This window comes from Gopherus flavomarginatus, chromosome 2 (genome assembly GCF_025201925.1).
Source record: "Gopherus flavomarginatus isolate rGopFla2 chromosome 2, rGopFla2.mat.asm, whole genome shotgun sequence".
In the NCBI taxonomy this organism is placed as follows: Eukaryota; Metazoa; Chordata; order Testudines; family Testudinidae; genus Gopherus; species Gopherus flavomarginatus.
In genome coordinates this window covers 52425898-52451967 of record NC_066618.1, presented here as the reverse complement: position 1 = coordinate 52451967, position 26070 = coordinate 52425898, and the positions used below count along the sequence as shown (strand labels likewise).

The following is a 26070-nucleotide window of genomic DNA, read 5'->3' as shown; positions in this document are numbered from 1 at the left end:
GACCAGGTGCTAGCTCTTGACAAGGCTGTAGGCATCAGCTTGGCACTGACAAATTCATGGCTGGAAACCAGACCAGCTCAATTGTTTGTTAGTATTGTTCAAGATAGCAGTTAGATTTGTAAAGATGTGTTTAGTTTCTATAAAATACTTGTAAGTTGCTGCATGCATTAATCATACTTGTAATGTCTGTATCCCATGTTATAAAGTAATATCTAAGACAGGGGTCAGCAACCTCTGGCACGCGGTTTGCCAGGTAAGCACCGTAGTGGGCTGGGCCAGTTTGTTTACCTGCCACATCTGCAGATTCAGCTGATCGCGGTTCCCACTGGCCACGGTTCACGGCTCCAAGCCAATGGGGGCTGCGGGAAGCGGCGGGGGTCGAGGGATGTGCTGGCTGGGGCTTCCCACCACCCCCATTGGCCTGGAGCGGTGAACCACGGCCAGTGGGAGCCGCGATCGGCCGAACCTGCGGATGCAGCAGGTAAACAAACTGGCCTGGCCCGCCAGGGTGCTTACCGTGGCGAGCTGCGTGCCAGAGGTTGCCGACCCCTGTGATAGACTTTGGCAGACAGTCTTGGGTGAGCAAAGTGCTATGTACATTATATATGACACACCATTTGGCAGATACTGTTTCCTGTGGTTACATTTTTTATCTCTGCTTCACTAAAAATATTCCAGAGGAGGTCAGACAGATGCTATAATGGCCCGATAGTACTTAGCTTTATTAATAATATCCTCATCTGGAGATACTATACATGAAATATGATTGTAGACTAAGAAACTTTAAGAAAAAAGGGGTTGAAATTTAATTTTAAAAGTGCCATATAACAATATTAAAGAGAAAATATCTTAACTGAGAGAGACATTATGCTAAATAACACAAAAGTAGATGTTGTTGTAACCCAGATACTTTATACTGTAACATTTGATTTTTAAGTCTAAAAATAAGTAGAGAAGCAGGTGAAGAAGAAACATGCATTTGTGGTAACTTAGCATGTGGTAACTTAGCATGAATCTCGGAGATTCAACATTAATTTTTACAGCAACAGCTCCATTATTTGTCGGACCAGTTTAGGCCCTGAACCTGCATGACATCCATGTGAGTGGATTCCTGTTTGACTCATATTCAGGATTTGGTCTTTAACATCTTGGAAATGGTTGTGGGACCAGCTACCCATTATTACCCAGGGCATTCCTAGCTAAAAGTGTTAGATTGGGGGTTTGTTGTTTGTTTGTTTGGGTTTTGAGTGTTATGTTGTTTGTTGTTCTGTCACATTACACTGCATTGTGATTATGTGGTATAAGGACTTTGGGACACCAGCAAGCTAGGAAAATAATCAGAATAATCACAGTCCCGTGTCTCTCAAATATCCCTCATTTCTCCTCTGCTCACTCTCTACTTCAGCTCTCTCCTCCTTCTCCCCGTCTCAGTTGCCAAAGTTTCTTAACTGCTTTCCTTCTCTACTTCCTCCACTTTTCCCACATAATCCCATCCCATCTCATCTCCTAAACTCCCTTGCACCCACTCTCATTGCATCCCTTAAACTTCTCCTTAACATCTCACTCTCTTCTGGCTTTTTCCATTCACATTACAAGCATGCTTTAGGTTTTCCCTTTTTAACCCTTCGCCCCTCTTGCCATTCCAGCTACTGCCACATCTCCCTTTCATCTCTAAACTGAATGTGTTGTTTACAACTGATGTCTGGAGTTCTATACTAGTCCTTCTCGAATCCAGATTTTGCCCCTTGCATTCCATAGAACTATCTCTCACCAAAGTCTCTAAGCACCCGTTTCTAGCTGTAGCTCAGAAACAGTACTCATCCAGTCAGCCACCATTGATCATGGTCTTCTTTAAATCCTGTCCTCCTTCAACTACTGTAAATCTTTCCTTTCTTTGTTCTCCTCTCTAATAGCTTCTTCAGCATGTTCTTCTGCAGATCCTCCTCACCCCCCTCCAACTTTCTGTGGAGATTCCATAGAGCTCCATCCTCAATCCCTCTCTCTTCTCCTTCTACACCTTGTCTTTGGATAATTTGATCCACAAACAAAAATTTATCTACCATCTCTATGCTGACAATTCACAGATCTGCCTCTGTTCTCCAGACCATCTCCTGATGGCTAAACTAAAATAATGGCCTGTATCTCCTCATGAATTTCCAGCTATAAATTTAAGCTCATCTTGGATAAAACAGAGCTTCTACTCTTTCATCTCAAATCCTTCCTGCTTCCTCATTTTTCAATCACTGTAGAAAACATCACCATCCTGCGAGTCACTCAGGCCTGTAACCTGAGTGTCACTCAGATCTCTCTCTAGGTCCTTGCATCTAGGTTATATATAATCCTGCTAGTTCTTTCTGCATAATATCTGTAAGAGAGGGAATTTCCTATCCATCCACATAGCTGAAATGCCGTATCTCTCAACATTTCCTGTAGCTAAAGTAGGATCGGTCCTGCCTCTGAGGGGTGGGAGGCCCAGGTGGAGTGTCAGATGGTGCTCCTAGACTGTGGAAGGCCCTAGGCAGGGATCAGGTGGTGCTGCCAGGGGCTGGGAGACCTGGGGAGCAGTTGCTGAGTGAGCCTACCCCACATTCAACCCACAGTGGCAGATCCTGCAGCTTCTGTCCCACTGGGCTTGACTCCTTGCTCCAGGCATTGCAACCTGGCCCCTGGTATCTGGGGTCACAGTACCACTCACCTTTGTCCTGTCAGTACTGTGACCCCAGGCACAAGGGGCCAGGTCACAAGAGCTGAAACGGAGAGCTGAGTCCAGCCAGCCTCACAGAACAGGAGCCACTGGGGCAGCAGGTTTTGGGAATCAAGGCAGCACAGTCCTGTGAAGCCAAGGACTATTGTGAGGTATAAAGCACCAATCCAGCTCTCATCAGCTTTCTGGTCTTCACAAATAGGCCTTCACATCCTATCCTTACACCATCTATCATCTCCCATTCACAATTGACATGTTGAGTACAGATTCCTACTGGCCAATGATGCAGCTTTCATCGCACACTTGTTAATTCTTCAACCAAGCACCTGTGTGATTCCTCCCTTGCTGCCCCTCATTCTTGGGAGGAGCTCCCTGTAAACATCCACAAAGCTACCTCACTGTCCTCCTTCAAACCCCACCTTAAAACTCTCCTTTGCCATGCTGCCTATAAAAGACTTGACAACAGTTAGGCAGCTGGTGAACTGGGATCACAGCTTATCATGCTGATCAATATTCTCTCCCTCATTGGTCTGCCTGTTCTCTTTTGTCTTAGACTGCAAACTCTTTGAGGCAGGAACCATCTTTTTGTTCTGTATTTGGACAGCACCTAGCACAAAGGGGTCCTGCTCCATGACTGGGGCTCCTAGGTACTACTTAATAGAAACAAATACACCTCTACCTCGATATAATGCTGTCCTTGGGAGCCAAAAAATCTTACCGTGTTATAGGTGAAACTGTGTTATATTGAACTTGCTTTGTTCCACCGAAGTGCGCAGCCCTGCCCCTCCGGAGCACTGCTTTACCACATTATATCCAAATTCGCGTTATATTGGGTGGCGTTATATCAAGGTAGTGGTGTAATATTAATTTTACTGCACTCTACTGGTGTCCTCTCACTTTTATTAGTGAGGAGAACCTGAGGCAAGGGCACTGGGAAAAGTAAGAACCCATTACCCTTTCTTTACATGTTTTCCTCTCAAATGCCCCTCATGTTTGTCTCAGTTCCCATTGCTCCACATAAAGCTCATTTTTGTTGTTGAGTAAGCATGAAAAAGGGAGAATTACAGAAGGTGCCATTTATGGTGAAGGAAGGAATTACAGCAATTCAGTTTTCCTAATTGAATCATTTTTGTGTGTCCCTCATTTGGGGGCTTTATCCCACAATGCGTCCCACACCCAGGCCTTGGCAGGGTGAGAGCAAACTAGCCAACTCTCAAAAATTTATTGTGAGAGATGTGATTTCTAAGTAAAATTAAGCCTCACTCACGATCTTGTGATAGACCTCTCAAAGCTCAGGATTTTTTTTTCAGCTCCAGCTGTCAGTCACAGGCAGCTGCTTCCCTGCCAACCTGGGAAGTGGGAGTGTTACCCCAGAATTTCACAGTCCTGCATGTACCCCAGAATGTGACAGTACTGCAGTCAGAAATTTTGTATGTTGAGCCACGGCCAGCTGAAAATCGAAATCACATAGCAAGGAAAATCTTTAGGCTCTGAGAGGCAAGGCCAAATAACTGCATGTCTGCAATTTTGCTATCAGAATGGGAGGATGGGATAAGAAATGAATGTATTGTGAGAATAGAAGGAGTGTTTAGATGGTTGACTTTAGCCTGGAGCACCTGACACCTTTGATACGTACGTTTTATTATTGTTATGACTAGAAACATTTTGATGATAAGAGATAATGAGTAGTTTTGCTGAAAGTAGGAGAATTAGTGACCCATTAGGGATTACTATGGTGACCCACTCGGAGTCACTATAGGTTATGTGCTTTGAAGTTAGCTATAAAAGAGTAGGCAAAATAATTTGCTTTGGGGCAATTTGAGGAAGTTTTCTTTGAGCATGGATCTGGCATCTAAGCTCTCCAGCAGTCAGAGGGAAGGGAGATCCTTCCCCCGCCACCCAAAGCCTGGTCACTGATACTTTTAAACCATTTCTTAACTTTAGGTAAATATAAATGTTTTGAAATGCTCTAAACCTATGCTGACAGCATATGTATGTGTGTGTGCTTAAGATCTAATAAAAAAGACTCTAGCTTGTGCCAATGATTTGTCAGAGGGATGAGCTGCGTCCTCATTGATTTATTACTGACACTGCCTGGAGAGAAACAGTTAAGTTACCACTGTTTTGGATTCTGAAAACCCTGGGTAACAGGAGAGGGGATCCCACTGCAGCCACCCCCACCCCAAGCTTGGGGAGGGTGAAGAACTCTAAAAGGAATAGAGATGAGGCTGGAAGGGCTGAACTGTGCCCTGGGGGTTGCAGGGGGGCTGAAAAGATGCAGGGGCTGTACTGATGGTGGGTTCTGAGCGGATGGGTGAGTGCTGGGAGGATGAAGTGAGGATGGTGGGGTCTATGGAGTAGGGAGGCTGAACTGAGGAGACTTGAGTGGGGACACAACCAGGGGCGGCTCCAGGCCACAGCATGCCAAACACATGCTTGGGGCGGCATGCCACGGGGGGCACTCTGCCGAAGCTGTGGGACCAGCAGACCCTCCGCAGGCACGCCTGTGGGAGGTCCACTGGAGCCGTGGGACCAGCAACCGTCAGAGCGCCCCACGTGGCATGCCGCCGTGCTTGGGGCAGCGAAATGTCTAGAGCCATCCCTGGACACAACTAACTGATGGAGGACTGGAGGACAGGATTAATTGCTGGGCAAGAATCAAGCATATGTGGAGGTGAGAGCTCCTGGAGCAGAGGCAAAGTTACCTTATCCAGTACCTGTGGGAGAATGGGAAACACTGTCACATGCATATACCCTGGGGATGGGCAAAGGGAGTTGAAAAACCCAAAGGCTGACCTATAAAACACAATAAAATCTTTGTAAAAAATCTCATGTTTTCTGGGGGCAGTTTTATGATTTTTTGGGGTCTGACTCATGATTTTTCATCTGCTATTGGCAATACTGCTAGAGGTATGAAGACTCCCGGAGGTTGCTCCAACTCTCCGGCTGGAAGTCAAGGGCCAGGCTCTCACTTGACTTGCATGGGAGCTGGATCCAGCCCCTGCTGTCCATTCCTTCCTCGTCACTCTGTATCCACTAGGTCGCCCTGCCCCCCAGCACCCAGAGGCTTCCTGATTCCGGGGGGGGGGGGGGGGGACGGGACTGTAGGGAGGAGAGGATTTCATGTATTGCCTCCAGTACAGAATTCAGAATTCAGCCAGGCCGGGGCAGACAAAGGGGCGGGGGTGACTGTCAGCCTGGCGCTGACAAGCCAAGGGCGCTGCCAGGCACGGAACTGGGGACAGACAATAGGGCCCCAGTTCGCGCCAGGGCAGCGCTCCTGAGTGCTGGAGCCGAGGGCGGGGAGGAGGATGTAGGTGACGGAGGCTCCGCCCTGCTCAGGGCCGGTCTCCCCGGCGGAGGAGCCTGCGTTCGGCATTGTGACGCTGGCGGGGCTGGAACACCTGGGGCGGCGGCAGCTCAGCAGGCCCCGGCGCGGGCTGTGGGGGGCGCCCCGGCGAAGAGGGGCCGCGCGGGGAGCGGGGCGCGCCCAGCCCTCTGCGTCCAGCACAGGGCGGCTGCGCCCTCCGCATCCCCGGACAAGGTGAGCGCAGCCGGGGAGGCCCCGGGGGGTGATCGCGGCTTCTCGGTGCCGGGCCTGGCTGGAAGAGCAGGTTTTTCCTCTGGCAGCTGGTGCCCGGGAGGAGGCGCCTAAGGGCCGGGCCGGGCCGGGCAGGGCAGGGCTGCGGGGTGGGCATGCTGGGCAGGTACCACGTCTCCCTCGGGTGGGATCCCTCGCCTCTCTTGCTGGGGGAGGGGTGGGCGTGGGGCACTGATGCGCCGCAGGTGAGGGTGTAAAGCCAGATGTGGCTGAGGCTGGATTGTGACTCCTAATGGGCTTTGCCTGTGGACAATTTCCAGGTTACAAAATGGCACCTGTCCCCTTCCATTCCCCTGCCCCCCCTTGCCATTCGGGTACATCACTGGGTTCATATGCAGTTTATCCATGTCTCTCTGGCTCCATCCCCTCCAGCTACTGGCCTTGTGGAAAATGGGCAGACATGGCAACAGGGGGAAATGTCCAGTTAAAACTATTAAAAATCCTTCTCCGTGTTGCTGCCGACCCCACAGATTAAAATGGAAAGAAATTTAAAAATCAAACAAACTTTTTACTGTTTTTTTCTGTTTGTTCACGTTTTGCATTTTTTTGAGCTTGGATGAAGAAAATGTAGTGGCTGTTTTCCCCCAGGTTAATAGTGGGTTTCTCTTTTTTTCTATTTTTGTGCATATTGCTCTGTTTGGGCTGCAAACCAGATAGTGAAATGGCTACAGCCCAACAAAACTGGTTCCACTGGGATTTTAAAAAGCATGAAAATATTTCTAATGGAGCATTTGTATTGTAAAAAGCTTAGTTTTACAAATCATAGATTTGTTTGCTGTGTCCTTTAAATTAGCATGTGAACAGCATGCATTTAGTACCTTGGTGTGGTTTTGTTTTAAAGCCCCGGGTTTAAGTCTGAATGTAAATTGACTGAGTCCCTTCAATGAGCATCTGAGCAGCATGCTATTTAACTCATTGATATACTAACACAGGTATTTATTTATGTAAATATATATTGTAAGTGTATTTATATATGTAAATGAAATAAGTGTTCTGTTCTGAACTATCTCATTTAGTGCTAATAGTCTCAGTCTCTCATTCTGATCCAGCAGAGATTATGGTTCTATTTGGTTTCAGTGGATTAGGACCTGATTTATGTCCGTGAAACTGAAATCAGAATCTGACCTTTAGTTTCCAGAATATTTATCTCCTACGGTTCTCTGGATGTATTGGAAAGGGGAAAGCTGAATCTTTAGTAGCTGAAATGCCTTGTTGATATGTCATCCTTGGTAGTCATGTTTTCCCATTGTTTACCTCTGTTATCTTCTCCCATGTCTTGGTTTCTTGGTGGGTGTGGGGTGTGTTGAAAGTATGAAGCTATATGTACAAATTATGGGCTGAAAAGGCCCAGATACCAAGTTTTTTTCCTCCAGAGTAGGCTTCTCTGAAGTGAGCTTAGTTCCCTGGTTCTGCCTGCTGGGGCAGTCAGCTGTTGGTATCAGGTGAAAGCTACATCTCCTAGAGCTGTTTGTTCACTTTCTCACAACATCAGACCAAGCAAACTGTGTGAAGGATTTGAGAATCCAAAACTCAGACCTTGTGTAATGCCAATCATTCCCCCAATGTTTCCTATTGGTGGTAGCAATGGTGAGGGCTCTTGCAGAGGCAAGGCACTGACAGCTCCACTGTTTTTTATCACTTTGTTGTCTAGACTATGACCTTGTATAATGAATTTCCCCGTGTAGGCATTAATATGTGAATTTTAACAGATATAGTTACATCATCATAACCCATCGTGTGGACACTTGTATCCTGGTATGATTGCCTTTTTTCAGTTTTAGCTTATGGCATTGAGGAAAAGGTTTAAGCTGAAGCAAAGAAAGCCACTGTTAATGTATTGGCATAACAAATAAAAATTTTCCAAGTAGACAAGCTATATGTGAAGGCAATATGATGGTTAAAATGCTGCCAATGCCTTGTCTACATTAGAGCTGCATAAGTTTTCTATTACTGCACTATTGGGTGATGGCTTTTAATGAAACTGATACGTTGCATTGGTTCTCAACATGGGGATTGCACCGTACACTGGAGATCGTCTAGGGATGTCATTTGTGGCTAGATAGGAGGAAGATTGGGTCCAGAAACTATTTTTTCTTTGAAATATAGGGTCATGTTATGGGAAAGAGTATAAACTATTGGTCTAGTATAAACTCTGAGCCCAGCCTGCTGAAATCAATGGGAGTTTTGCCTGAGTAAAGACTGTGGGGTGGGGATCTATGTTACTTTAAAAACAAGCATTTCCTCCTTCCTTTTAAAGCTAACTATATTGCAGTGCTATCTATACATTATATGTGCTTCACAGTCCCAACTCTGAACTGTTCTGATGAATTCCTAAGTAATACTGCCAAAAAAAGTTTGAATAATTGCACATACTTTTTACCCTCTAACTTAGTGTTGAAAGCTGTTGTTTAAGCTGGCAAGAAAACCTATTACTCCATCAATCTTCAAAACAAAAGTCAGGAAATGCCATCAAAGTGTCATTTATATTTTCTTAAATACCTCCTCCAACAGCATAGCAGTAAAGCAGTTGGTTATTCAAAATATTTTGCCACTGTTTAATTTGTGTGGTATTTTCACGGTTAAACTTTGCAGAATTATGCAAAAGCATTATAAATAAGGAAAGACTGGAAGCCAAGAACACTGGAAACCTTCTTACTTTTCTACGCTGCCTAGTAATTGTGATTTCACAACAATTGTTTTGTGGCTGTTACTAGCTGTAGTAACGGTGTGTCTCTTATGCAATCGGTTACTGTAGATCTTGGGAATTATCTGTTACAGGTCACTTTAAGAACATTCAAGTCACTCTTGCTCGTATCTTCAGTAGAGGTGACTCCTGCAGTGGAGCTAATTACAGATCCCATTGGTGTTTCATTGAAAACTATAGTTCAAAGGTTGACTTTCAAGCACAACCAGTCTGTGTTGGGCTACGTCTAGACTACCCGCCGTATCGGCGGGTTAAAATCGATCCCCGAGCGCGCTTATATCAATTCCGGAACTCCACCAACCCCAACGGAGTTGCGGAATCGACAGGGGGAGCCGCGGACATCGATCCCGCGCAGTGAGGACGGGTGAGTAATTCGATCTTAGATACTTAGACTTCAGCTATTTTATTCACGTAGCTGAAGTTGCGTATCTAAGATCGATTTCCCCCCGTAGTGTAGACCAGCCCTTGGTCTGGGGTGTTGACTCCAAGGTGAAACAGGATCATTGTATATTGCTATTGCTGTGCAGGTAAAACCATATGGTTAATCAGACCTCATGGATCAGAGTGCAAGCTGACCAGCTGATGGAGTTCAGAGAGGAATATTCTCCCTCTCCCCCCATGTACAGCAATAGTATTATGCATCTTGCTTAATGGATGAGTGGGGGTAGGGATTTAAATTAGATATGTTAAGTAGTAAGCACTGCTGGAAATAGGATATCTGACCAGTTGAGCCTCGATCTGATCTATTATAGCAGGAGTAAGCACTCTGGTGGGTCGTGCCAGTTTGTTTACATGCTGCGTCTGCGGATCACGGCTCCCTCTGGCCACAGTTTGCCATCCCAGGCCAATGTGGGTGGTGGGAAGCTGCAGCCAGCACATCCCTCAACCCGTGGCACTTCCTGCTGCCCTCATTGGCCTGGGATGGCGAACTGCAGCCAGTGGGAGCTGCGATCTGCCGAGCCTGCCAATGCAGCAGGTAAAGAAACTGGCCCGGCCCGCTAGGGTGCTTACCTGGCGAGCCGCGTGCCAGAGGTTGCCGACCTCTGTATTATAGCAATATCTATCTTTTTTTCTGACATACCAGATAATGGAAGAGACTTGCCAACTCAGTTTATGAATAAGCTCATTTTCTAATAGAACAATGTTCTAGAAAAGTAACAACTTCATTATATAAAATATTATTCTAGTATGGTTAAATCTGAGATATAGCAGAGAGTTGCCAAAACTGTTTTAATAGTCTAAACAAAGGCAGGTGCTCTGCATAAATAAGATATCATAATAATATTTGATTTCTTTCTAATTTATTCTACTTGGCATAGATTTTGTTTTGTTTAATTTTAGATTGCTAAAATGTATTGCTAAAGAATGTTTTATAGTCATTTCAGAGAAATTAAAGAGGTTCTTAAATGTGCTTAATTGAAGGACTGAGCTTTATTCCCAGCTCCGCCATAGATGTGCAGAATGAAGTTGGACAAGACACTGAATTTTTTGTTCTCAGTATACCCATCTCTAAAATGGATACTTACCTACCACCATCCCAGGGTCATGTTAGGCTTTCATGTGTATTTTAGAAGTGCTTTGAACTCTTCAAATGAAAGGTGCTGTAAAAGGGCAAAGGGATATTACGTACTGGGTTTTTGTGCAGGGACTGTTTCACTTGCAGCAATTGCAAAGTTAATATCATTTTAGACTGAAATAACAATTTAATGTGCTGTATTAACCTATTTGTATGGTGTACATTATGCTTTGTGAAAGTTAATTATTACCTAGAAAAGACGGTTGTTTGCACGTGATTCTGTTGCCAGTTGAGTATGCCTGCACTTACATTTGAAATACTTTGTTACGCTAGAGAGTGTGATGTCTACATATAACAGCCTTATCAGTGTTATTGAGATAAACCGCTAGTTTCAGGGATGTGTAATTCTGCTGTAAAAATGTTCCATGCCTTGAAACGTGGAATTTTAGGTTTTGGGGAAAAAAGACAACACTTTAAAATGTTTTAAATTTAAACTGAGTAAAAAATAAACTTAAAAATTCTGAAGCACTTTCTTGCAATCTTATAATTGTTATTGTAACACACAATTTGTCAGGCGTACAGCATAATCAGATTTGGCAGTTGTGGGGAGAACACTGGAATACCCGAGAGATTGCATCAGCACAACCTTGGTTACAATCATTTTGTATTTAAAGAAGAATTTTGATACTTGAAGTGGACCTTGCAGTTGTGCAAGGACCAAAAATGTCTATGAAAATTAAAAAATAGAGATCACTTTGACATAGTGCCAAATTTCCACTTCTCCCTACAGTCCAACACATGAGATCTCCAACATTTCCCAGTTCTGCCAACCAAAAAAATGAGGTGCTTCTGTTTAGGAATTAAACTCTTCTTCTTGCAGACATAATGTAGAAGTAATATGCAGTTGGGTTGACATTTGCTACAGAGAAACACATAGCGTTTAAGTGCGAATTAAAATTTATTGATTGGGAAAGGGAAGGAGGGCACAAAGCAGTAGCAATGGTAGATGGTATACCCTAAAGGCTAGAATGTCTACAGAGGAAATGGATCCCTGGTTACTACATTCAGTAAGGGCTTGTTTACACAAGGAAATTGATTAGAATAAACTGTTCTTCAGAAAGTATTCTGGACTAGTTCCCTGTGTGGATGCTCTATTCTGGATTAAAGGCACATCATTCCTCAGTAATTAGTGCACTTTCAATTATTCAAACAAGAATTAATTTAAAGAAATTCTATCGCCTGTGTAATGCAGGAAGTCAGATTAGATGGTCACATGGGTTCCATCTAGCTTTATGAGCTATACGTTTATGGATTCTGGAATGAAATGACTTTTATAGTTTATTCCACAATAGCAATTACAATCCGTTTCCCTGTGTAGACAAGCCCTTACTGAGGATTTAAAGTTGAATGAAAGAGGGACTAATGGTTTTAGTAATACAAAATATAGTCCTCAAGCACATACATTGTTACTGGTAAAAACAAAGAGGAGTCCTTGTGGCATCTTACAGACTAACAAATTTATTTGGGCATAAGCTTTCGTGGTCTAAAACCCACTTCATCAGATGCATGGAGTGAAAAGTACAGTAAGCAGTATATATATATATATATATATATATATATATATATATATATATATATATATATATATATACACACACACTCAAAGCACTTGAAAAGATGGGAGTTGCCTTACCAAGTGTGTGGGGGGGTCAGTGCTAACAAAGCCAATTCGATTAAGGTGGAAGTGTCCTGTTCTCAACAGTTGACAAGAAGGTATGAATATCAAGAGAGGGAAAATTACTTTTGTAGTGCTAACGAGGCCTATGCAATCAAGTTAGTGAATACTAAACCCAGTAGTAAGCATATGCAGATCAGGATCATAGACAGTACCATAAAATGCCAGTGAGTAAACTTAAGTGATCCAGATTTCTTCATATTCCCTAGAGTCCAGGTTTTGAATTACATGTCTCACAATCTAATGTACATTTGGTCATTTGCACTTCCCACAACTCAAGTATACCAAGAAAAGAAGAAGGGAGCACAGTATTAGAGCTTCCCTAAAATTGCTTAGGCACAAAATGGATCAGCGCAGCCTTTTACTACTTCAGAGACAAAGGGGGAAAACTTTAACAACAAAATTAGATGTGACAGATAATCAATTCAAAGTTGTAGAAAATCCACCAAAAAAATTTTGGGAGGGTGGGGTGGAATTTATGAGAGAGAGATGAAATTTTGCCACTTGTGCCTCAAAAGCCTGAGCTGTGAGGGGGAACTAGAAATGGTGGGAAATTATATGCAAAATAATAAATATATATCTCAGTGATACCTAGGAGTGGAAGAGGGAAGTGGTCCCAGTGGGCTTCATGGTGAAGTTTTTGTCCCCAGTACTGGGTATGGATGAGGAGAAAATCTCTATAATGTATAGAGCAGTTCTACAGAATCTCCATGAGACCCTCTATTCTGAGATGATTGTGGTATTTCTAAGACATAACAGAATAAGACGTATTTGTAAAAGCAGCCAGGAAAAAAAGACTGTTATTTCCTGATCCTAGCTCCTGAACTCATTTCCCTCCTTCAGCTTTACTTCCAACGAAGCAACATCTCTCTCTCTCTCTCTCTCTCTCTCCTTTTTTTTTTTTTTTAAAGGAAGCAGTTGCAATCTTTTTTCCTGCAAAGCTGAAGGTAAACTGTAAGAATATGGGGTTTAGTTATGCATCTCTGTTTCTGATTAAGCATAGACCAAAGGTGGTCAGAAGAGGAAGAAAAGGTGCCAATTTCAGCAATTAGGCACTAATCCTTCATACAAAATAAGCACATGGATGAGTAGTCTCATTAACTTGAACTTTTTGTGTGCTTGAAGCTGAGCATGGGTGTGTATGGAGGACCAGAGCCTTAGGTACTCTGGTGATAGGTACTGCAGGAAAGCCCAAGAGAGAACCCTGAAATGCTGGTTTGCGTATAAATATAACAGCTAAGAATTCTAGATCAAGTCTAGCTGATTTTTGTTATATATTGTTTATGAGGAATAATTTCTCTTGTATAGGATCATTCCTTAAATTAAATTCTGTATGAAGTATAAATGAAAAATGTTGTGCTGCTTTTTCTGAAGAACAGGACCGTTTGGTAAACCTTTCAAGACATCATTATTCCATTTTTTCTTTATAGCAGTAAAAACGCTTTCTGCTCTTGTGGCTATTATTTAGATGTTATTGCCTGCAAAATATAGTCTCTCCCTTAGTGGCCTCCCTCTGAGACATGATATAATACAATATCCCTCATAAAAGTTAAAGTTGGCAGGCTAAACAGTTCAAGACTGTTCTGATGTGTCAGATATCCAAAGTAAATTGAATGGGTTATTTATTTATTGTTTTCCTTTCCCAGTAGTGAATGAAATGTGTAATGTTAAAGGGAAAAAAACTTTGCATGACAATGCAGGTCTTATGGCAATGTTTTTATATAAGGTGTAAAAGTATCGTTTAAGATCCCAAATCGTTAGGAGATGTGGAGATTTAAAAATTTAGTTCTCAGTCCTGCAAAACGATCCACACTGGGCTCTGCATGGGCCTATGGTTCTTCCCACAGGGATTAGATTGCCAGATTGGGTCGTTGTATTTTGAGTCATTCATTCTGTACGTACATAGCAAACTGAGCTCATGATTCTGTGTTGTCCTCTTACAATGGATGATTTACGTCACTAATACAAGCCAAACAGGCAGCTCTATATTCCTGACGCTGCTTGGGAAAATAACAAAATAGAACTAACAAGACGTGTCAGTTATCCCCTGACCTGTTGGTTATGCAAGTTCATGGGCATACTGAAGGGAATGCACTTTGTCCTTTCTACATCCCCACTTGCAGTGAGGATCCTCTTGACTGCAGAAGCCATGGATATTTGATTTTTATGGAAACATGCTTTCAGGGAATTGTGGAGAGGAATGGCAGGGACACAGAGCTGGTGCAGAGGCACAAGACCTCCACGTAGACAGCCCTTGTTTCCCAATGGAACAGTCAGGGACAAATCTCCATGAGAGGAACCTTGCAGAGATTTCCTCCCCTTTAGCTCTTCCTGCAAGGAAGGAGTCCATAATTCTTATGTATCTTAAAAATAGAACTTGCTTAAAGCTAGTATTTTATTACATGTACTACAGTGCTGCTTGTTTTGTTACAAAATACTGTACTTGCAAGAGTGACGCTATTTCTACTTAGAACAGGTACAATTAATTTCTCTTTGCTATGCAGCTGGCTAAAAATGTGTCTAGATAATTGATTATTTAAAATGAAGATAAGGAAGGACTGAAGTAATATAATTGGTTTAAAATGCAGATGCAGAGGGAGTTCAATGGGAGTGGAAGATCCTTAGTGCTTGCAGGGTCATATCAGATCAGGAACCATGAATGTATAATAACCGAGAGGCTGGTGGAGAGCTTAGGCATTACCAGGAGTGTGAATTCATCTCCTGTTTTCACACAATACCTTAAGATAAAGGAAGGGTTTGCTGGATTCTTCTTCACATTTCATGCTATCCACATATGTTATTTCTAGATACTTCCCAAGAGAGCATGTCATTTGATGGATTAATCTTAGTTCTTTATATATCACTGTAGTGTGTCCCCTTTGAATAACTAAATTTATCTGCAGGTAGACATCCATAGTGACTTTGTAGGGTTTTTCTTCTCATTACCATTTCCTGATTTTAGGAATCTCTGCCTGAGTGGATTGTGTATTTTAAAACACTTGGATTACAGATGGACCTTGCAGTGAATTGTAAAAGTATAGTGAGACTTTGTCTTAATCAAATTTCCTTTGATAATTCATTATACCGATGAGCTCTTCAACAAAGAACTCTTTATCTGCAGCTCCCATGCACTCTTGGTTTTGTTCGCTGAATTGACCCCCCAAGTCAGTTGTTTTCCTCTGGTACATGGATGAAGCGATAGCCCTCGCTGTAGCTGGGTCCTGAACTGTTGCTCGCTTTGAAGACCAGGCCCAAGATCTTGAATTGGCCTTGGAAGTGAAATGGGACCCAGAGAAGGGTGCATAATGTAGAAGTGATAGGTTCGTGGTGATTCATTCCACCATGAAGTTGGGCTGCCCTGTTCTGCAGAAGCTGGAGCCTCTGTGCTGCTTCCACTGGATAGTACGAATGCAGTTAATTGTAATCTGTCCAGGAGGTGGTGAAATGGATCATTTTGCTAGTTCCTTATCTGAAAGGAAAGAAGGAATTCTGAACAAAACAGATCCATTCACAAGGTTACATCTTTCATTCTAAAACTTTATTTATTTATTTATGTATTTTTAAAGCCTGCAGCACATGTTTCCTATCAGTTTTATTCTGAACTCTTTACTGGGGACCCACTGCACTAAGGGCCAAACACAGCTCCATCCTCACCCACATCAGTTGTCGCAGCCTCCTGTACTACAGCACCACTATAGTGGTACTGGTGCATACTGGAAGGAGAAGGTCTACTTGTGAGGAATAGCTGGTGAGGTACACCTTTGCGTGATGCCATTGCAAAAAAGACGAATATTATTTTGAGGTGTATTAACAGGAGTGCGGTATGTAAGGCACAGGAGGTAATTGTTCCACTTTATTCAGCACTGTGAGGCCTCAGATGGAGTATGGTGTCCAATTCTGGCACCATGATTTAGGAAAGATGTGGAGAAATTGGAAAGAGTCCAAAGAGGAAAGTGACAAAAAATTATAAAAAGCTTAAAAAAACCCCCAACCCTGAACTATGAGGACAGGATTAAAAGAGCTGGGCATCTCTAGTCTTGAGAAAAGAAAGCTGGGCAGAACCTGATAAGTCTTGAAATGTGTTAAGTAGAGATGTAAAAGGTTAACCAGTAAGCATTAGTCTTACCAGTTAACCCACCTTAACCATCAACTCTGGGCTGGCTGGCTGGAACGGTCGCAGCGACCCCATGCTGGCTGAAGCAGCCCCAGCTTCAGCTGCGCTGGTCAGTGGGGTCGGCCCCAGACGCTTAATCAGCTAACTGTTTAAACAACATATTTTTAATCGTTTAAATGGTTAACTTTTTAAATGGTATTTACATCCCTAGTGTTAAGCGCTATTATAAAGAGGGCAATGATCAATTGTTCTGCATGTCCACTGAAGGTAAGACAAGAAGTAATGGATTTACTGTGCGTCAATGGAAATTTAGGTTAGATATTAGGAAAAACTTTCTAACCATGAGGGTAGTTAAGCTCTGGAATAGGCTTCCAAGGGAGGTTGTGGAATCCCCATCACTGGAGGTTTTTAAAGAACAAGTTAGACAAACACTTGTCACGTATGGTCTAGGTTTTCTTGGTCCTGCCTCCAGCACAGAAGGCTAGACTTGATGTCTTCTCGAGGTTCCTTTCAGCCCTACATTTTTATCATTCTATGTGGTCCCCATTGACTTGAATGAGAGTTCCATGTGTGTACATGAGTGCCGCATTTGATCCATAGCTTGTGAAATATTTTGGGACAACATGGAAAGAAGGATGCTGTAAACATAATACTTAACATGTATATATGGCTGTATATCTAGTTTAAGAGCTTATTTCAGTTTTATTTTAAATTCAATTTTAGTGGTCTTATATATATGTTGTTGTTTTTTTTAGTTCCAAGTGTCTGAGGAAAATAAAGAAACATGGATGGCCATAAGTAGTAAGTAATTTTATATTGTTAACCTGTCACACTAATAAAATTAGAAGACACATGCTGAAGTGTTGCTGTCTATACTTACCGCACTTTTTTTGTTTTGACATCCAGTCTTTGACATAAAATCCCAGTAAGGACAGATTGGAAAAAAAAATGACTACCATGTGATCAAGTAATGGAAAAACCAATATGTTAGTTATTAATCTTCTGTTTTATCCACATCATTTAACTTTATGACTAAAGTAGATAATTCTTTAGTTATAATTGTTGTTAGGTTTTGTTAAATTATAGTAAAATTTAAACATATGTTCATGATTATTCACTGTATAAAAACCCAGGGTGACAATTTACAGTACTGAATAAAGTTGTTCACAGAAACAGTGTCCTGTAGTACAGAGGCTTTTTCTGTTCAGTTATCCTATCTACAGACTATATGGGCAACACTCAATTCCTCATATAAGGTACACTTTAAAAATTATGATCAACTCTAATGCATAAACAAGACTCTTTTTTTTCTCAAAGTTCAATTTAAAAATGTAGTTTTTCCATTATCCTTAAGAAATTGATAAGCGGTTATATTCCCCGGATTTCTTTGAAATTTGGCTATTATCTAAGAATTCTCTAAATCCATAATTCTTATTAAATCAATTTTCCTTTTTGTTATATGACATTTGTAGCCCAACTGTGTACCCACTGAATTCCCCTTGACCTCAGAAGAAGTAGGAATGAAAGCTGAAACACTGGGGCTTTGATCCTATGTTTTGATCTGCCCAGGTACTGCCTCATTGACTTTAGTGAGATATAATAGTCTGCCTGTTCTGACCACAGTGCAGGTCTGAGACTTGAGATATTGCAAAACATGAATTATAAACTTTAATTTCCCATTAAGTCCTTTTAATAAAATATGTTTTGAAAATGTTTGTTTTTATGAGTGTGTGGGTGTGTTTAATTTAATTTTACATTTTTCCTTGAAGTGATTTTGATATCATTTCTATTTTGAATAATTTTAAGGGACATTGTCACTTTTATTATAGATAAAAGCTGATTTACTTTGAGAATTAAGACCCTAGTTCTCCAAAGAAATCTATCTGAAAATTCTTAACTTTATGATGGGGATTCTTTCGATCCTCATTTCAGTAACAGGATTAAAACTTCAATTGATATTTGCTGCATCATAAATATACAACACATTTCACCTGACCTAATATGCTGTCCCTTGTTAATATGTATGCAATTAGTTTACAAAGAGTTGCACATGAAATTGGATTTGGCATGTTTTTTCATATACTGGGTATTTTGTGCTGCTGCAAAAAAGTAACTGAAAGCTTTATTTTTACTTTGGGATCTGCAATCAAATCTTACAAGTCAGTGTTTAGGTTGAATAAGATGCTTTAATTTCTCTATTGTAAATATTTTTGTGAGAGACGAAAAAAGTGTTTATATTCACTAAGAAATTTAATTGTATGACCTAACTATACCATTTGATTCAATCGTTTTTTAAAATGTATATAACACAAAGCACTATGTGGCTATGAAGCATGTAGGGGCATAACTGAGCCTTCGTATTTTATTTTATATTTTAACAAGTATTCAGTCTCTTTAAAAGCAATGGGTTTGCTAATATTAAAATTATATAAAATTATTATTCTAGAAGAATTTAAACATTTGCAAAATTAATGCAGTTTTTCAGTTATTTATGGATTAGAGATTCAGTTTTCACAGAAGTTAATTAATTGTTCATCAGACACATCAGTGTTATATTGAGAAGCTAAATTTTCTGTGCCTCATATGGTTAAAGGAATTGTAGGAGAGTGCAGTTTCTATTTCATCTACAACAGGGGTCAGCAGCCTCGAGCACGCGGCTCGCCAGGGTAAGCACCCGGCGGGCTGGGCCAGTTTGTTTACCTGCCGCGTCGGGAGGTTTGGCCGATCGCAGCTCTCACTGGCCATGGTTCGCCGTCCCAGGCCAAGGGGGGTGGCGGGAAGCCACAGCCATCACATCCCTTGCCCGCGCTGCTTCCCGCCGCCCCATTGGCCTGGGATGGCAAACCACGGCTAGTGGGAGCTGCGATCGGCCAAACCTAGCGACGCGGCAGGTAACCAAACTGGCCCGACCTGCCAGAGTGCTTACCCTGGTGAGCCGCATGCCAGAGGTTGCCGACCCCTGATCTACAACTTCAATAAGTTTACAAAAGAGAGGCAGAATCATCCCCCAATAGAAAATAATCTGGGAGAAATGTACATGTTGCATACAATCAAGCATCATCCATTTTTACTGCTTCTGGATAAGGCATAGAATATTAGGGTTGGAAGGGACCTCAGGAGGTCATCTAGTCCAACCCCCTGCTCAAATACTGGACTAATCCCCAGACAGATTTTTTTGCCCCAGTTCCCCAAATGGCCCCCTCAAGAATTGAACCCTGGGTTTAGCAGGCCAATGCTCAAACCACTGAGCTATCCCTCCCCCCTTTCTACACATTGAGTTGCAATGTGTTTACATACAAGATTGACATTCAGGTTGAAATCCTGGATCTGTTGAAGACAATAGCAGTTTTCTACTGCAGCCCTTGAGTGGGCCCCGGATTTCTCCTGAAATATCTCCCAATATATGAATCAAAAAACCATTACAGAACAAGTAAATAAAAACACAAACTGAGACATTATCATATCTGCAATAAATCACACTATAATACTGAAGAATTCTTCACTACTAAATATACCTCTACCCCGATATAACATTGTCCTCGGGAGCCAAAAAATCTTACCACATTATAGGTGAAACAGTGTTATATCGAACTTGCTCTGATCCACTGGAGTGCGCAGCTTTGCCCCCTTGGAGCACTGCTTTACCACGTTATATCCGAATTTGTGCTATATTGGGTCGCATTATATCGGGGTAGAGATGTTTTAATAATGGGCAACACTACCAATTTACAACATTCAAATTGGAAGTGGTTTAAATGCGTCCAAAAATAAGACTGGAAACATTCATGAATATATTGTCATGCTAATATTTCTTTTGGCTAAAAGGAATTAGAGAATTTACTGCATATTTGGTAGTGATGAGCATTAACGACAACTTCAGGTTTAGGATTTGACCATTGCAAAGTGCAGAAATGTTCAAGTCTAGGGTTTTTAGTCATAACCACAAGTATTTGTTCATAATTAGTAGTTTTATATTGTTTCACAGATAAAGAATATATATATCCTTTTTCCTCTTTTTCTTGATACTCCTTAAAAATCTAATAAAATGTTTGAAAGTTTTTTTTAAAAGCCTCATTCTTTTTATTTAATCAAGCATTGTAATTTTGTTTCTTAAATGTTTCAGCAGTTATTCAAGGGAATTTTATGACCAGTATGCTCAAAGCCAGGAAAAATCTGTGGTCAATAAAATGCAGCAGAAATATTGGAAAACAAAACAAACCCTTATTAAAGTCACAGGAAAGAAGGAAGATGAACATGTTGTGGCTTCAGATGCAGACCTGGATGCAAAACTAGAGGTTTGTAATGAATTTACAATAGACATTAATGACTGAAATTTCTCTGAAAATCTGATAATGTGTGTGTATGTATGTACATATGTATGTGTACCATACTTTGTATTTATGTGTCTAATCTTATGTGCAGGTTGTATGTGAGGTGGGAGTACTGCACTCTTTGATATCCACTACAGTTAAATGTGGTTGGTTGTTTGTTTTAAACCAACAAACCAGCCAACCTCAACTCAGCAATATTTTCCTTACTAATTAAGATTTTATAGTTTCACTATGCAAAACAGCAGAGCACTGGAGAAGTGTTCAAATGTTGCTGCTGAATTAGCAGACTATTAAAAGAAAAGATGTTTATGGGGGCCCTATAAAATATCATCACTGTGGTGGTGGTAAAAGTTCTCAGCAATGGAATGGGGAAGCTAAACAAATAATTTTTCACCTTCTCTCAAAATGTGGGGGTGAAATCCTGGTCCCCTCTGAAGTCAGTGGGAATTTTTCTGTTGGTTTAGTAGGACCAGGTTTTATCCTAAGGTTGCTAAAACTTGGAAAATTATTTTATACCTATTTGTTCCTTCTGTAATTTTAATTTGGATAAATTCTTTATTCAAACTGTTGTTTAGGGCTTATGCCACAGAACATCTGTAGATAGAATGATCTTAGTCTGTCAAGCCTTTTGAATGCTGGTTGAAAATTGCTATGTAAATGTAAGAGATTCATTGGCTTTTTACAATTATATTTTCCCCCTCTAAAACGATACTTATTTTAAGACAGGACAAATATTAGACTTGAGACCCTTGATGAAGTGTCTTTCTACTGTGACATATCAGGATACAACTGAGACTGAGTAGCTGTGTCACCCCTGTCCTCCAAATTGGAATTGCTCCTGGAGGAATTCTTCACTGCTGCGCTCATGCAGAATTCATGTCCCCTGCAGATTTCTTTGTTTCCCTGCAGAAAAATGACTTTCTGATGGGGAAGCAAAGGAAATTTGCAAAAACGGTCATGTGCCCCTCCCCAGCAGAGTGGGCACATCATTTTGGGGGTCCAGAGCAGCTGGCAGAGACGTAAATCATTGCAAGGGAGGGTGAATGGGCGGGGCTGAGGACACCCCGGCATGTGGGTCCTACCCTGTGCTGGGCTCAGCTGCTAGTCCCAGCTGCACTGGGGGTGGAGAAGGGTTCCTCTTCCCCTGCAAGGAGCAGCCAGGTCACAGTCAGACCCTTCTTCCCCTCCCCTCCCCCCTGAAACCTCACCCAGCTGCAGGAATCTCCGCACCTCCCCCTTTTGCCCCAATTGCTCCTCAGCTATCGAGAGAGGGGTCACTGTATGGGGAGCTGCTTCCCCTTCAGCCCAACCCCCATGCATCCAGACCTCCCCCCCAAACCCTCATCCTGCCAAGCCTCACCCCCTACACCCATTACCCCCCGCCTCCACTTAGCCCCACACACCTGGATCCCCTTGCCAAGTCCTATCCATGCTACTTCTGTACCCCCACCACCTTCTGCTGAGTCCCCTGCCCTTGAACCCCAGCTCTACTGAGCCCCAACCCACTGTAACAGACCCCTACCCCACCATGCCCCACTTCCCTAGTACCTGGACCCCTCACACTGAGCCCCCACAACAAACTCACCTGCTGAGCCCCAGCTACCTTCACTTGGACCACCCCCCCGCGAAGTTCCGTTGCCTTAGCTCCTGGTACCCCCCAATGAGTCCCTGTGCATCCAGATCCCCTCAGCACCCAGTTACCTCATTAAGCCACCCATTCCCACATTGCCCCACACAGAACCCTCTCACTCTACACTAAGCCCCTGCCAGGCTGAACCTGCCTGCGTACACCTAGTGCGCCCAGCACAGATGGGAAGGGGGCTGGGGTGTTTCTGGGGCAGGCCCGGCCCTTGCACTGTGTCAGGGTCTGGTGCAGTCTCAGTCTGAGTCTGTGTCTTGGGGAGGGTAGGCGCTGCAGGGCAATTTTCTACCTGCACGCAACCAATGGCTGGTGCTCCTCACTGCAATACTGGAGCCTCCACATTTATTTATTGACAAATAAAATTTGCAGACCTTTTATTTTTTTGCTCAGAATTCCCTCTCTAATATACCATATTTTGCTGCTGTAGCCTCCAGCCTGGACTGCTCACCAATGCCTTCCAGCATGTACGTCACTGCCAGCTATATTCTCTATGTGTGCTGTAGCCAACCAGTCACACACACATTGGCTCCTACCCATTATAGTGCAGGGTGACACCAACACACTACCAGTCTTAGATTTTCCCCCAGCGATGTATGTCTTGTACAACCCAGCCCTCTCCTGGACAATACAAATGTATATAAAGCCTGTTGCTTCTTTAATAGAAATAATATGCAAATAACTTGCCATCCCAAATGGATTTTCCCAGACACTTCAGTTTAAACACACTGGATTAAATAAAACAGTACATCAAGTTTATTAACTTCAAAGAGAGAAATTTTAAGTAAGTAAAAGTAATGAGGCTTAAAAGTCCAACGTGATTACAAGAAAATAAAGTTAAAACGCTACTGGCGCCTAACTTAACAAACTATCAGATTCAAACAAATTTTCTCACCATATGTTTTCAGCCGTCTTATTGACCAAACCCTCTAGCTCAACACCCCTACTCCCAGAATCTAACAAAGGCTTCCTTTGTTGCTTCAGGCATAGAGAATGCCCTGGGAAGGGGGAGAGAGAGAGATGGGGCCTATTGGGGTGTTTATATCTTCTTTTTATAGTCTCAGTCCCTCTCTTGAAAAACATTTCCAGCTGAGATTCAGGAGAGACAGAGCCTTGTGGAAAGATATTCCGTGCTTTTTTTCCCCCTATCTGCTTGAACTTCTTTTGTCTCCCCTTCCTGCTTGATGACTCTGTTTACTGCTTAAATATAAATTAAGCAGTGCACACAATTCTTTGTTTGAGACAGAGCTATTTGCCAACCTCCGTTTGGAATGTGTTAACACCACCATACAGTGGAATCTTATAACTTCACATACAGTGTTGCCACTCATATTTCACCAGGAAAATAATGATCAGCAAATTATGAGTTTTCAAATGGTACCTCGCAAGGCACACTTTGTGCAAAGATTATTACAGTAATGTGTAGGATGTGGACACAGATACATTCAGTCACACATACGTTTTAACATTTGTCTGAAATTTGGCATAAAAGGGGCAGACTGATTTGTGACATTGGCAAACTAGGTGCCACATCATGCCAAGGTCTCCATGTCTCAACTGAACACTAGCAAATACATAGCTGGAATCAGTCTGATTCACCTGTGTGTTGATATTGTTAAAATACATATTGGAATTATAAGAACATGTTTGGTGTTTAGACTTTGAATACTTGTGAGTTGTTGCATGCATTAATTTCATTTATACCGTTTGTATCCCATATTGTAAGGTAATATTTGATGGATGTATTGTAAGCCTCAGTGACTCTGTAAATCACTAGATTGGGAGAGAGTCACTAGCTAGAGTGAAGGGCTGAGCTTCAACAGAAGGTGTTGTCCCCTTCTCAAAAGGGAAGGTCCACCGATACGAGGCAGACTGGTACAAATGTAGGACGGTACAACTGCAATTTCCCTGTGTTCCATCAACAAGAGGACAAAAAACTTTTGTTCTTGTTCTACCTCTTCCCCATGAAAATGGGTCATAGAAGTGAACACCTCCCATCAGCTGAGTTTGCAGCTCAGGGCTTGTGGCTGAAGGGGGATAAAAACCCTAAACAAAAAGCACTTGATATCTCTCTGCTGCATGGATTCTGGGGATGGTGGGAGAATGTTTCTAGGCATAAACAAGAGATCTCGAGGTCCTTAGTCTGGGTTACCCCTAAAGGACTTGTAAAGCTTGCCGCTGATAGAAGTTTCTATTTCCTTTAGAAACTTAAGATTTTAACTCACTTGTGTATCTATGTTTACCTACTTCAAGCTTGTAAATAACTCTCTCGTTTCCTTTTCCAGTTTAATAACTCTTTATATAGTTTATTATTGGGTTGGTTACATGCATAGTCTTTGTTGTGACTTACCATTAACCCAGAGTAAGTGGCTGGTCCTTTGGGATTGGGAGTAACCTAAATATTACTGTGACTCTTGGTGTGATGGACCATCTATCACAAAGGTACTCTCACTTTGGTGGTGGGATAGATTGGAGTACCCAAAGGGACTGCCTGTGACTCCATGTTAAGGCAGTTGGAGTGCCTCAGGAGTTTACATTTGTTAATTGGTTGGTGAAATCTAAGTATAGTGCTCACAACCAATTTGGGGTTTCTGCCCTGGTTACTAACAGTCTACCCTGAGGTTGATTCTCACACTCGTGGCATCATTACATGGTATGTCAGCATTACATGGTTTGAGGAGTAACTTTCAAAAAATAATTCTGTTTACTGTTCTAAAAATTGTAGTGTGTGTCATACAAATAACTTAAATGCATAAATGCTAACAGGTTTTTAAAGTAATATTGCTCTGCATGCTCCAGAAATCCTCATATACAAAATGCTCAGTGTACATCTTTCTTCCAATCTTTTGTGTAGCTGGGAAAGAAAGTAAAAGGGTTTCCAACATGTAATAAATAAGGCAGAGTATCTAGCTACATACTAATATGCTATATATTGTTATACAGGTATAAAACTTGTTCCTTTTTTAAAGAATTTATCTTACAGCTTTCTTTAGAATATCCTATTGTTCTGAAAACGACATTTTTCTCTGACTTTTATCCTTCCCAGTTCGTCATCCAGTTTTCACTTGAAGTCAGTATGATTGCTTTGAAAATTAATATATAAAATCTCTGTGTTCTGAACAGTTGTTGGGAATGTGTGCATCTTTCTGAATAGTACTTTAGTTCACGGCATTCTGAAAATATTTATCCTGTTATGTTGCACTTATATGATGAATGTTGTTTATCGTGGATTATAAGCCAGTAGTGGTGATGTAAAAGCCATTCTGTGGGGTCCATATAAAAAATTGTTTGTACGTGCTTGTCCCTGAGCTCATCCCTCTTATTGATGCTGCAGCAACACAGCCATGTTGGGAAACAAGGAAATGAGTGTTTGCTAAATAGAAAAAAGCAAGCACATTTTTACCTAAATAACTTTGTAACTGCAAGTAGTGCTGACTATTTGATAGATGAGTCCAGCACAAATGTATAGTAGGCCACACTGAAGTTTTGATGAAGTATGATGAATTGTGTGCTGAGTGCCTCTTACAATATCTTTATATAGTGCCTACCATAGTGGGGACCATATCTCGGGTCCTGAAGGTGCTCTGATAACAGAAATAATAATATTAATAATTGAAGCCGTGAAATTTGTGTCTTTGGTGTGTGATTACACTGGAACAGAAACAAAATTGATCAGGCTGAACATTCTTTGTAATCAACGGCCTGGCCTGTTGATTATATGCTAAA

At 41.9% G+C, this 26070-nt stretch overlaps 1 protein-coding gene across 3 annotated transcripts in view; it reads left to right on the top strand.

The window, feature by feature from the left end:
* The first annotated feature begins 5985 nt into the window (after positions 1-5985).
* ICA1 (islet cell autoantigen 1) overlaps positions 5986-26070 on the top strand; it is a 100391-nt gene continuing 80306 nt past the window's right edge. Inside the window, exons 1-3 of one of the 3 annotated variants that reach the window (XM_050938645.1) lie at positions 5986-6248; positions 17130-17175; positions 20498-20669. In XM_050938645.1, the coding sequence (XP_050794602.1) occupies positions 17159-17175; positions 20498-20669 (189 nt within the window). In that variant the 5' untranslated portion in view covers positions 5986-6248; positions 17130-17158. The remainder of the gene's footprint in view (positions 6249-17129; positions 17176-20497; positions 20670-26070) is intronic. The other 2 variants (XM_050938646.1, XM_050938644.1) reach the window with 2 other exon arrangements.